The sequence below is a fragment of the Octopus sinensis genome, linkage group LG1, assembly GCF_006345805.1.
Source record: "Octopus sinensis linkage group LG1, ASM634580v1, whole genome shotgun sequence".
Classification (NCBI taxonomy): Eukaryota; Metazoa; Mollusca; class Cephalopoda; order Octopoda; family Octopodidae; genus Octopus; species Octopus sinensis.
Window position 1 is genome coordinate 175,941,841 of NC_042997.1, and position 13,574 is coordinate 175,955,414.

At 36.8% G+C, this 13,574-nt stretch overlaps 1 protein-coding gene across 2 annotated transcripts in view; it reads left to right on the plus strand.

Moving 5' to 3' along the window:
• Window positions 1-13,574, plus strand: part of LOC115212006 (choline transporter-like protein 2) — a 206,067-nt gene that overhangs the window by 52,984 nt on the left and 139,509 nt on the right. Inside the window, exon 1 of one of the 2 annotated variants that reach the window (XM_029780823.2) lies at window positions 10,509-10,755. The exons of the other annotated variant lie outside the window; for it this stretch is intronic. Within the exon in view, the coding sequence (XP_029636683.1) occupies window positions 10,734-10,755 (22 nt within the window). The 5' untranslated portion in view covers window positions 10,509-10,733. Of the gene's footprint in view, window positions 1-10,508; window positions 10,756-13,574 lie in introns of those variants that run through there. 2 annotated transcript variants of the gene reach the window in all.

Sequence of the window (13,574 nt, forward strand, 5' to 3'; positions counted from 1 at the left end):
TACCATAAATCCTCGAGTATAGTCCGCCCTTGAGTATAATACGCAGGGGATTTTTAGGGGGTTGTACCTCTGAAAAACCTAAACCTTTTGTATAATACGCACCCCTTCTCTAACTTGAGACTTGCGTAATTAAGCCAGCAGCACTTAGTGGAACAAACACTTCCACTCATGCGTAATACAATAATGATATTCTTAATTGTTATATGGGAATGTAAATATGTTTGCAAATTGTTTTTGTCACATGTTATTCTGTGTTCTGAATATTTTTATTTTAATAAATGTTGCTTACTGCAAGTTATGGATGATTCTTTTATGACTTCATTGCTTTCAGGCTTAGCTTAAGGTATTTTCACGCCGGGCAAAATGCTAAGCGGTATTTCGTCTGCTGCTACGTTCTGAGTTCAAATTCCGCCGACGTCGACTTTGCTTTTCATTCTTTCGGAGTCGATTAAATAAGTACCAGTTACGCACTGGGGTCGATGTAATCGACTTAATCGTTTGTCTGTCCTTGTTTGTCCCCACTGTATTTAGCCCCTTGTGGGTAGTAAAGAAATAGGTATTTTCGCGCCCGACAACACAAAATGCGTCTGAATAAACATTGCCAGACAGCAAATAGACTCGGACATTGCTTAGAAAATATTTTTCATTTTTAACCTCGTATATAGTATGCACTAGGGATTTTGACCTTTTAATTTTGGGGAAAAAGTGCAGATTATACTTGAAGATTTACGGTAGCTCTTTCCTGAGGCTGCTGCTGTTTAACCCCAACTTGGCCCTAATCAAGCAGACTAAGTCATCAAGGATATTCCAGGCATCTTATTTATTTGAATACCAGTCTCTTTCTTATCTAATACGTCTTTCCAGTTTTGAAGATTTTATGGTGTGATTAGAAGGGAGAACTTGGCTGCTATTTATAGCAAGGCGAGCAACTCTGTAGAGGCTTCTTTGTTGGCGTATTTCAGTGTAGTCAAGTACAGATATTTTTTCTATCCTTCAAGCTGAAACTGTGTCAACAAACAAATAAGCAAATAAAACAAAAGCATGTTCAAACAAATCAAGCTATAAAAATCATTACATTAATGATTTTTGCATTAATGTATTTTGTCAGTTCAATTCTAAACTTTATATTTATGTATCTTTACAGGACACCAACAACAGAAATCATTTGACATGATATGTTGCTATAGATAAGTGTACTTGATAATATATCATCTAGGAAAAGGAAATAAATTTGTATCATCATCATCGTTTAATGTCTGTCTTCCATGCTAGCACGGGTGGGACAGTACAAGAGCTGGCCAGGCCAAAGCCTGCCCCAGGCTTCTGTGACTGTTTTGGCAGGACTTTTACAGATGGATGCCCTTCCTAACACCAACCACTCAGCCAATTGAACTTAGTGCTTTTTACATGGCACAGGCGAGGGGAGTAGTGCTTTTTACATGACACAAGCACAGGCAAGGTCAGTTTTGGCTGGATGTCCTTCCAGACACCAACCACTTTACAATGTGGACTGGGTGCTTTTAAGTGGCACCTGCACTAACAGGTCACCAAGTACTTGCAAGACATTAAAAAAAAAAAACTTTTAAAGGAGAGGAGGCATTAAAAGAGGTGATAATGAAAAAGTTATAGTGAGACAGATATAGGTGTCTTGCTGTAGAGAAAGTACAGAGTTACCTGGCTGGGGAGAGAAAGATCAGAAATGAAGACAGAAACAGGTATGCTACCACAAAGAAAATACACAGTTGCCCAACCTGAGGGAAGTGCAGGAGGAGAGAGATTGGAAGACAGCAGGATAGAGATAGTGGCAAAATGCCAGACATACTCACAAGGAACAGGGATCAGAATATAAATGAGATGGTTAAGTAAAGGAAAAGAGATATAGATGGTGGCAAGTGCCAAGGCATACCCTTGAGGTTCAAATGCCATAATATAAGTGGCAGGATATTGCGAAGGGAGTGTGATTAAAGTGTGCGAGTAGGTGGTGAAAGACCTGGGTATATATAGAGTTGGAGGGGCTAGTGGATAGCAATGATACAGAGGAACAGGGGTGTGAGGACAGGATTGGGGTATGAGAGCTAGGCATAGTGTATGGAGGAGGAAATATGAGAGAGAGATGTATAAATATATATAATATATAGATGTACATATATAAATTTGTATATGTGACCTCGTGAGCACCACCAGCAATTTTTTTCCTCTGTCTTCCCTTCTCCTTTGTTTCCGATGAAGAGCTCCACTCGAAACGTTAAACCCTCCTTCTTCCCTTCTTTCCTGAGCGTCCAATAATACTTTATTTGTTCCACGTCCTCGCGTTGCTGTGTTTTTTTTGTTTTCTTGTTTGGATTAACTATATATATATCATCATCATCATCGTTTAACGTCCGCTTTCCATGCTAGCATGGGTTGGACGGTTCAACTGGGGTCTGGCAAGCCCGAAGGCTGCACCAGGCCAGTCAGATCTGGCAGTGTTTCTACAGCTGGATGCCCTTCCTAATGCCGTACACATATAAATTTGTATATATATATATATATTTATAGGAAAATGTGTTGTTGAAAATGCTCTTAAATTCCAAAAACTCGTAAATATTTAAAATACATTTATTTACATATATACCAAACTAGTTTCAACAATATTTTTTATTTACCAATGGTAAAATTGTAAAATTAGAAAAACATTGTTATAAGTATCAATGTTGACAAATCAAAATGTTACAATGTTGATAATTTATCATGTTCAAAACAGAAGGTGTAAGTTTGAAATTAAAACTGTATATTAATTTGTTAGAATGTACAAGGTTCCTTAATTTCAGTGGTGGTTGACAAGTCATACTGAAAAAAAAATGTGTGAGAATTGAAATAGTAAAAAAAGTCGGGGAAATTACGGTTTCTCAGATCTTCAGTCATTTCCACTTGCAATGGTATGTTTTAGGGAAAGATGTATTTGTAAATTTTTTTCTGTGAGCGGATCTGATTTTGATTTGTTAAAAAAAAAATTGTCGACTTCTTTCTTCCATGCTCAAGCTTGTCGTTCTGCTTGGTTGGTTTCCTTACAGGATATGGTTATAGGTCGTTCCTGTTGGTTGGTTTTTCTTAAAGGATCTTTTCATTGTATTCATTGAAGTTTCGTTTTGATTGATTTGGAATTATGCAACGTCAGCAACTGGTGTTTGTGTGGTGATTTGAGCTGCTATTTTGAAACCCTGGTGGAAGATTGTTACTAAAATTTTATTGCTTTTTGGGTTGAAATTGGGTTATTTTTCTCTTCTTTATACTGCTTTTTCTTCTTTCTAAAGGATATTTAGCTGTGGTTTATATTTTTTAATCAGTATGTTTTCCTTATTTAAACATTTTGATTTGTTAACATTGAAACTTATAACGATGTTTTTCTATTTTTACACTTTTACCATTGATAAACAAAAAAATATTCTTGAAACTAGTTTGGTGTTTGTGTGGTGATTTGAGCTGCTATTTTGAAACCCTGGTGGAAGATTGTTACTAAAATTTTATTGCTTTTTGGGTTGAAATTGGGTTATTTTTCTCTTCTTTATACTGCTTTTTCTTCTTTCTAAAGGATATTTAGCTGTGGTTTATATTTTTTAATCAGTATGTTTTCCTTATTTAAACATTTTGATTTGTTAACATTGAAACTTATAACGATGTTTTTCTATTTTTACACTTTTACCATTGATAAACAAAAAAATATTCTTGAAACTAGTTTGGTATAAATGTAAATAAATGTATTTTAAACATTTACGAGCTTTTGAAATTTAAGTGTATTTTTAACAACACATTTTCCTATATATTTTTTCCTGCGTGGAAACACCACTCCCTCTTTTGCTATATATATATATATATATACATATATATATATATATATGTATATATATAGATAGATATGTATGTATATATATAGATAGATATGTATGTATATATATAGATAGATATGTATGTATACATCTTAATAATACTAAAACTTTAGATGTTTGTTTGTTCCCAAAATATCTCAGAAATAGTATATTTTATCTTCATTCTTTTTACATATATATTTTCATACTTACTTTATGCAGTGCAGTTTGAGGTTTCATTATATTTAGACCTCTATTTATTAATTAAAATGATTGAACACAGTTTTTGTTTATTTCTTTCTTGACAAAAAACAAACATGGCTTCTGTGACGTCAACACATGTACACACATACAGAATAAACATGCATATAATGAATGTCATGGCATGTGAATCAGCACAAACTCACGTATGCTATCTGTGACATATACACACACATAGTCCTTGTGCTCTCTCTCTATCACTCTCGAAGAATAAAAGAAGTCGACTTTTTGACGTACATACACACACTGACATAGAGAAACATCTTTTTTTGCAGATATTACCTATTGTTTCATAATATCAGATTTTATTCTATTTCATTCATTTGACATTTGTAATCTCTGTTATTTTGATTTAATTTTCTTAATAGAACATTACATACAAAACTAAATTCCTTCAAATTTATTTCATGGACTCTCAAGACAGCATTGAGTTGAGAATGGGGATACTCAGGCATCATGGAATTCAATGTGAGATTGTTGAATTATTGGAGACTATATTAAGACAAAGAAACCCATATGTTGCATTATTTTGATTAGCTAAAGAATTGCTTAAAGACATGCCAGAGGCTTCCATTGTTATTGATCCTGATAAGTAGAGTGTGTACCGTTTCATCTCGAAGTGGTGACCTCTACTATTTGAGGATGCTTCTTCATTACATAAAGGGGCTAGTATCCTTTGATTCATTGAAGACTCATGAAGGAGATATGCTTCTGTAATTCAAAGATGCTTGCAGGGGGGATTACTGCAAGATGACAATCATTGGAAGAAAACTATAGAAGACGCTGAGAGAACAGGGTGTGAGGAATACATAGCTTTAAGGAGGGAGGGTGATTGTGAAGTTGACAGTTGTTCATGCAGCATTTCTGCTGTCCATCACACACACACACACACGCATTCATATGTAAAGCTGATAAAACACCGAATGGAAGCAAGGAAAGTAAAGGGTTTAATAAATTAATATGCAGTGGTAAGTTTATATACGCTGTCATTCAGATCGTCAACCCACCACCACCCTCTCTGTTCTTTCTCTCACTCTCTCCTTCTCTACGATTTGCTGGAAATAACAGCCAAATCTTTCTCAATGTCACATGCTAACATTATAGAAATGAGGACACATTGGATAAGATGGAAAAGAATACATATGCACACACACACGTGTACATATTCCCTATAAAAGAACTTTGTTTTTCTCCCTCACCTTTCTTATCTTTTATACTTTTCTCCCACCTCTCTCTCTCTTTCATGACCCAATGACCCGGAAGTTGTTGCTCTTCCATTACTTTCACAAATAGCAGTAACTTTCTTTAGCTGAGTACACACCATTGATTGGTTAAAATTAACCTAAATACGACAACTTTAACATGAAATAACTTCATCATCATCATCATTTAACGTCCGCTTTCCATGCTAGCATGGGTTGGACGGTTCAACTGGGGTCTGGCAAGCCCGAAGGCTGCACCAGGCCAGTCAGATCTGGCAGTGTTTCTACAGCTGGATGCCCTTCCTAATGCCAACCACTCCGAGAGTGTAGTGGGTGATTTTATGTGCCACTGACACAGGTGCCAGACGAGGCTGGCGACAGGCCACGCTCAGATGGTGTTTTTTTAAAATATAAAATTTTGTCAAAAACGTTAAGAGTAAACCATGTTCCATGTAACACATTCAACCAGTATCCGAAGTCTCAAACTGTTTAGTTAAAAAAAAAAAATTAAGAAATCTGTGATTGAGATTGAGGATCTTTTTGAAAAGGTCCGAGATTGAAAAGGTCCAAAGCTGGTTATATACTTACCTTTTGTACTTTTTCTATAACATCTTTTGTAGAAAACACAGCCCTGTCTGTGTGGCAAGAAGCTTGTTTCTTAGTTATATGGTTCTGAGTTAAGCACCACTACATGACACTAAACGGCTCCTTCTATAGTTCTCTATGTGTGTGTGTGTGTAACAGGAGTAGTGAGGTGAATAAGGAGAGGTAGTAGGTTAGCAATGGAGGGAGAGAGGGGAGCTGGATGAAGAGCGTTCGGCTGGAGGACAGGAGACAGTGGCAGTAGGCAGGCTATTACGGGAGTTGTGGGGTTAATAAAGGGATGAGCAGGGTACTTGATTCCACGCAAAAAATCTGAGTTTTTTTTTCTTTGGTGAAACTCGTGCGGGTGTTACTCTCGGTGTATATGTGTTTGTCCCCACCACTACCATCACTTGACAACCGATGTTGGTGTGTTTACGTCCCCCGTAACTTAGCGGTTCGTCAAAACAGACTGATAGGATAAGTATTAGGCTTACAAAGAATAAATCCTGGGGTCTATTTGTTCGACTGAAGGCGGTGCTCTAGCATGGCCGCAATACCAGCTGAATCTGACGGTGGAAGGGATTGGGGGAGAGATAGGGAAGTTATTCTCCCTAGAATGTGATGGAGGCGGTGGGGAGCGAGAAGACAAAGGCTGGAAGTGGGTGATGAAATCATTTAACCATGCTGGTCTCCTGGTTACTCGTTGCATGGCTCAAAACTTTTTAATTAATTTTACTTTTGTTTTTCCTCCCCTTCAACAGACTGCCAATGCAAAGTCCAGCCAGGCCCTCGTGTAGTAGAAGTGCGATAATAGAAAAATGAGGGGCATTAAAACATCGAAGAGGAAAAAAATGAAACTGAAGAATTTAAGGTGTACCAAAATTAAACAGCAGAAAAAGTAAAGAAATAAATAAACACACACAAGAAAGAACAGAAGAACATTATAAAAATTTTTTTTAAATAAGGGAAAATGGTGGGAGGAAGGAAAAGGAATAAAAAGTAATTTTTCAGAGTAACACCCGCACAAGTTTCACTAAGAAAAAAAAATTGGATTTTTGCATGGAATCAAGTACCCTGACCTCCTAATACGCTGCAAATCCCAAATTTTGGTTTGGAAAAAGGGAGGGGTGCGAAGGGGGGACCCCACCCCCTAGTCCTGGATTCATTAGAAACTTTTTTTTTTTTTTTCGTTGAATGAATTCCTGTGACATCCTAATATGCTACAAAACCCTTTTTGGGGTCCAAAAAACAGAGTTGAAGCCTCGGAAATTTCACCCACTCCCATTGATCTCTTTAGGGTTAGGGAAATCCGTCCCAGATTCATTGGAAATTTTTTTTTTTCTTTTGTGAAAATCGTGCTGGTGAAAAGATCAATGGGGGTAGGGTGGGTGAAATTTCTGAGGCTTCCACCTCACCGCACTCCGTTGAATCCGGGACCGCCCCATCTTTTTCCCGAACCAAAATAAGGGATTTGCAGCATATTAGGTCAGGGTACTTGATTCCACGCAAAAAATCTGAAACTTGTGCGGGTGTTACTCTCGGTGTATATGTGTTTGTCCCCACCACTACCATCACTTGACAACCGATGCTGGTGTGTTTACGTCCCCCGTAACTTAGCGGTTCGTCAAAACAGACCGATAGAATAAGTACTAGGCTTACAAAGAATAAGTCCTGGGGTCTATTTGTTCGACTGAAGGCGGTGCTCTAGCATGGCCGCAATCCAATGACTGAAACAAATAATATATATATACACACAAATATATTTAGAAAACAGTTATTTTATTCCACACGCAGGGCAGGCCTTAAGCCAATTGAACCGATTGCTCACAATCGGGCCCCGGGCCCAAGGGGACCCAGCGCTCAAGGAGACTACATCCTGTATTGCAACATTTCATGAAGGTGGTCTCCCCGAAGTTTAAAAAAACCCCACATAAAATGCTCTTAAAAAAACAACAACACTTTTTACACTTTAGCAAAACAAGATACCAAAAGAACGCATTCATCCAAAATTACTTCGTTTAGCCCTGCTTGTATTCTTAGTAATTGTATGTATGCATGTGTGTATGTGAATATTTGGAATATTAAGGATGTGGTTGGATAAAATGTGTTTGTGACAGTATGCATGTAGTTGTTTAAATATATGGTGAATTGTATTTATATATGTGTGCGTATGTTTGTTTGTGTGTGTGTGTGAGTTACTGTAAATATACTTTGTATACGTTAAATTTTGGGGAGACTTTTTTTAATTCAATAAAGTGTGTCAATGTCCACCCGATTTCTCCTAGCCGTTGTTACATTTTAACTGTTATGCATCCTACTTTCATGCATGCACACTAGATTTTAAAAGCCTACAAAATAATATTCATTGCACAATATAACTGTTATTGACGAAAATAGACCAATATTTCTCAAAATTTCACTTTAATTCAACTATCTATCAAGGACACTTGGAGGCCCAAAATAGTGGAGGGTAGTCGGTAATACTTGAATGTCGAAAACATCACGCACTCCAAATGACTCAAACTTGGAAAATCAGCGACAAAAAAAAAAACCTTTGATTTGAATTTTTCAATGGAAAAAAAACTTTTTTGCACAGTATGTAATAACTGAGACGACTGAACATCAATATTCATTCGGGATTTGTGGAAGGCTCGTTGTTCGAAGGTGTACTTGATCTTCACTATATTGCGCGGCGTCCAACCATTCTGTAAGATGTCTGTCGAGCGTGAATAGTTATTACGACGGTGCGTACGAGGTCGTCAGTTGTTGTGATGGTTCAGGGTCACCGGTTTTTGTTCGAAGATCCAAGATCTCCCTTGGTTTTACTAAAGAGTGCTGTAAGTACAAGCACAAGTCACATACGCATTCCCATCTCTACACATACACGCTCCCTGTTTATACAAGTCACTCACAAACTAAACAAACACCGATCACACAATATTTATATTTCTTGGCGATCCTTCGGTATAGGTAACGTAAGTACCGAAAGTGGCTTTGTTTACATTTCTGAAGATAACAGAAACCATTTTCTCCCCCCCCCCTAACCCTAATCCCCCCATATATATATATATATATATATAAAACACTTTCTTGAAATGTATCCGGTACCTATACCGAAGTTACGCCTATTTCTTAAATTAAATTGATGTTGCTACTCTCGATCTTTTGCAAAAAGCCGCAATGGTTAGCTTACATCCAAGGCGAGAGCCGCAAGCACGGCAGTTGGAGTGAAAGTAAGAAGCAGTTTAAAAAAGGGTCAATTTGAAATTTTTGTGGCAGGGCATTGAAGAGCTGTGGGCTTTTGAACCCTAGACTATTGTAGTACATTGGTATAACACTTGATGTTGAAATTAGGTACTAAGCCCTTCTAGGATTTTCCATTTGTATATTATTGCATATCTCTCATGTCTTTGCCCCAGGGAGAAAAGCTGGTTTTCTCAGCCTATCCCTGTAGCTCATCCACTGCACTGTTCAATCTTTTTAGTGTAGTGGTGTTGGATTGCTTCAAACTCCACTGTCATTTTGGCATTATGTAGTGACCATAACTAGGAACAGTAGTCCAGGCGGCTGAGAACATAGGTTCTCCACAGGGTCAACATAGTTTCTTGGTCTCTTGTCTTGAAGGACCTCAATATCCATTCTGCCAGTTGTCTGCATCCAACCCATTCTTACTTTGGATGTAAGTGAAACCAAGCCCCAGTGATGAGTTGCAGAAAGTTTACTGCTTTTCACATACCAGAATCTCGCCTTCCCTCATTGTATGTGTACTACTAAAAAACAGGAAATTATCTCTTGCGCCAAAAAACTGTAATTTGAGTTAATCTGGGGAAAAAACTTGGGAAGGAGGGCAAAAAAAATACCTTCTTTAATAGTGTTTGTTTTATAATTTATAATGTTTAAATTATACACATCCGAAATTGAATCCTTGGCGCTCTAGATACAAGGAACACCATACAGGCACACGCGCACGCACACACACGTATACTCGCGCGCGTGGACATACACTTATATACATAAATATATACACACCAATACATTACTTGAGATCTTTTCACTTTGTAATAAAAGCTGTGTTAAAGAATTATTTTTTCCTTCATTCGTATGTGTGTGTATTTATATATATATATATATATATATATATATATATATATATATATATAATGAGGCGTTAATAAGATAAACTAATTTGATGATCCATTTACTATCCAGCACAAATACTTGTAGCGACTGTTTCGTGACCAGTGTTTTATTTACTACTAAAATAAAAACTTACGAGTTTCTGTTGCTACTGCTGCTATTATTATTATTGGTTGACATTTAGATATTTGTCGTCTTTGTCCAGCGTTGGTAGTTTTAAGTCTTTAAAAGCATATTTCATTTTCAATCGTCCGATGGTGCCGTACTCAAGTATTTCAACCACTACCACCACCACAATTATTACAATAAAAACAATTTCACTAACCACTACCATCTAATGTCCGGGTAAATACCACTGCTGTGAGACTTATTGTTTACTTATGAGAGAGAAAACCTAAAGCATAAAAGGCACAAGACTAATAAAAGAAAAAAAAAAAAAGGAAATCATATTCTAAATACGGTATTTAAAAACAAATACAGGAATAGAAGAAGGAACTTTTTATCTTTTATTATTTTGAAAACTTCATAGGATGAAAAAAACAGAACACTAAAACAATATTTTCAGCAGTTTCTTGACTTTCCATTTTGCAAGTAATATTTATAAATAATATTACATATGCAACTCATTGATTCTTCCATCGGATCTGTTTATCGTTTCCATTTTAAATATTTTACTATCAAATAAGATATAGTACCTTAAACTATGACTTCGAGTCCCAGGACAGGTAAGAATCAATTGTTGTTTACAAAACTTTTATTTACTAAGTTTTTCTTTCTTTACCACGCTGTCTACTTCACACGCTTTTCTCTCTGTATCTCTTTGCTTTATATTTTCTGTGTATCGGTCTCTGCATTTCTCGTTTACACATACATTCTCTTCTCGCTCGCTCGTTCATTCTTATTACAATCTTTTGCCGAGTCTTTCAATTCTCTCTCTCTCTCTTTCTTTGCCCCCCCCCCATATCTCTCTCTCTCTCTCTCTCTTTCTTTGCCCCCCCCCCATATCTCTCTCTCTCTCTCTCTCTCACACACGCACACTGTGAAAAACACTTGTTGCACTTCGTTAACGAAACGTGGCCTGTTTTATCTGTAACTATGTTTTGATGTGGGTATCCGTTATCGTTGTTTGCTTTATTCTTGACGGATGGGATGTGGGGGTTAACAACTGTGTCTTCTTTTTGTTGCGTTTTTATTGACTGTGACTCCGATCGACCCAGTTCGAGCAGAACTAAAGAGTTGGTTACTGTGATTGTAGTTGGTATGCAGCGCCAGGTATGCCCTCAAGGACCTATAATCAAAGGCATATTAGCAATGGCCATCCGAACATGTATCCCCAACTACGATATTCATTTTTTAAACCGTAGTGTAATTTCAAAATCCGGCTGTTATTTTTAGCAGGTCGAGCGACCACGTAGAAGTATATTGACTCGTAGCTGTTTATCTTTAACTAGAACACTAAAACATTATTCTGTTATGTCTGGGGAGAGTCATCATCTTTTTGTGCCTTATAATATAACACATTTACCGGTAAAATTCCACTTTTTTCTTATTTTTATTTTCCTAAAATAAAAATAAAGAATCTTACAAACCAAATCCAAAAACGAAACTAAAACATTATTTTCAGCTGTTTATTGACTTTATTCTTCTGCAAGAAAGTTATGTATATGTAACTTTTTGGTAAAAGGTATTCCAACTATCATCTATGTGCTGAGAACCCAAGATACTGTTATCCATTATCCAACGTGTCTTTTAAGACGGCATATGTGATTTGAAGAAGCTATGATTGTTATTTCTGGCGAGTCAAGCCGTCAAGTAGAGATCTCCCTTCCTCTTTGGCTCGTGGTTATTGTTGTATATTATATTTGCGTTGTGTGTGTAGTAGTTGTTGTTGTTTAGTCCCGCCAGCTCTTAGTCAGCAGAACTTATAGGCGAGTAGATAATCAATCGGTCGATAAAGTGCAATTCCCTGAACAATTTTCATACTACGTCTCTACCTCAACTAGGTAGAGGCGTAGTGTCAGATTGTTCACACCACACAGCATGTTACCTGTACTCCACTGTCCAATTTTTATTAAATACTTTTGTATGTTTATACATTATTGTGTCTACCGCAGTCTTTAGTTGGCAAGTGGATTCAGTCAGAGCGTGACATTCATTGTCCCAGTACAGGGTTTCGGTCTAATGAACTGATGCTATTTTCATGTGCATGTTTTTTTTTTATCCTCTGAACTAAACGTACGCGCGAGTTATGAGGGAGACAGTGTTCTGTTATATTGGGAATGTCGTTGTTAAGCCCTAATATACATATAAACAAAGGCGATCCAGCAGTGACCATTTTTTTTGTTTTGTTTTATCATAATTTTATATATATAAATCACAGAAGTTACTGTGTGGTAAGTAGCTTGTTTACCAACCACATGGTTCCGGATTCAGTCCCACTGCGTGGCACCTTGGGCAAGTGTCTTCTACTATCGCCTCGGGCCGACCAAAGCCTTGTGAGTGGATTTGGTAGACGGAAACTGAAAGAAGCCCGTCGTATATATGTATATATATATATATATATATATATATATATATATACATGCGTGTGTGTCTGTGTTTGTCCACCTAGCATTGCTTGACAACCGATGCTGGTGTGTTTATGTCTCCGTAACTTAGCGGTTCGGTAAAAGAGACCGATAGAATAAGTACTGGGCTTACAAAAAAAGAATAAGTCCCGGGGTCGAGTTGCTCGATTAAAGGCAGTGCTCTAGCATGGCCGCAGTCAAATGACTGAAACAAGTAAGAGTATATATATATATATATATATATATATATATATATATATATTATGTATGTATATGTGTGTGTGTGTATCTGAGATTGTCTTATATAATGTTTAAGATGATAATGTGTAATTTCGAAAAATTTACCTGCTGTTTCTAACAGACCAAGTGACCACTTAGGGCCCTCTCGGCTCCTTGAGAGGTTGATTACCGATTTTTTTTTTCTCTCCTTTAGGATGAGTATTGTTTCTCAGTCTTAATATATTCATAAAATTGTTGGATCGTTGTTTACCCTGACCTTCTCGTGTATAGTGGTGCACCCAGGACTATTTAATGTAAACTATCGCTTCCTATTTTCGACGATTGGGGTATTTTTTGAGGTTTTTTTTGAGGACTTTCTTTTGTTATCTATAAGCAGGTCGAGTCATTTCGTTGGTTACTATGTTGCATGGACTTGTTATTGATAGTGTTTTGTTGTTGCAGTAGTTAGTGGTTTATACCCTGATCAACCCTGTTCGTTTTTATTTATTTATTTTTTTTTTGTGTGAATATGTAGGGCTACATTATCTTGTGTTTCCAACACGATTTTTCCGAAACCTTAGGGTTCTGCGAGAAATAGTGATAAACGGATTACTTATTTACATTTTTGAATCAATATCGTTTTATCTGTATCATACACGCACGGAATATGTTGATATCTGTTGGCAATAACTAGACCCGATGAGGGAATTGACTTCTTAACGAGGAATTTAGACGAAAAAATATTTTAAGACAAAATA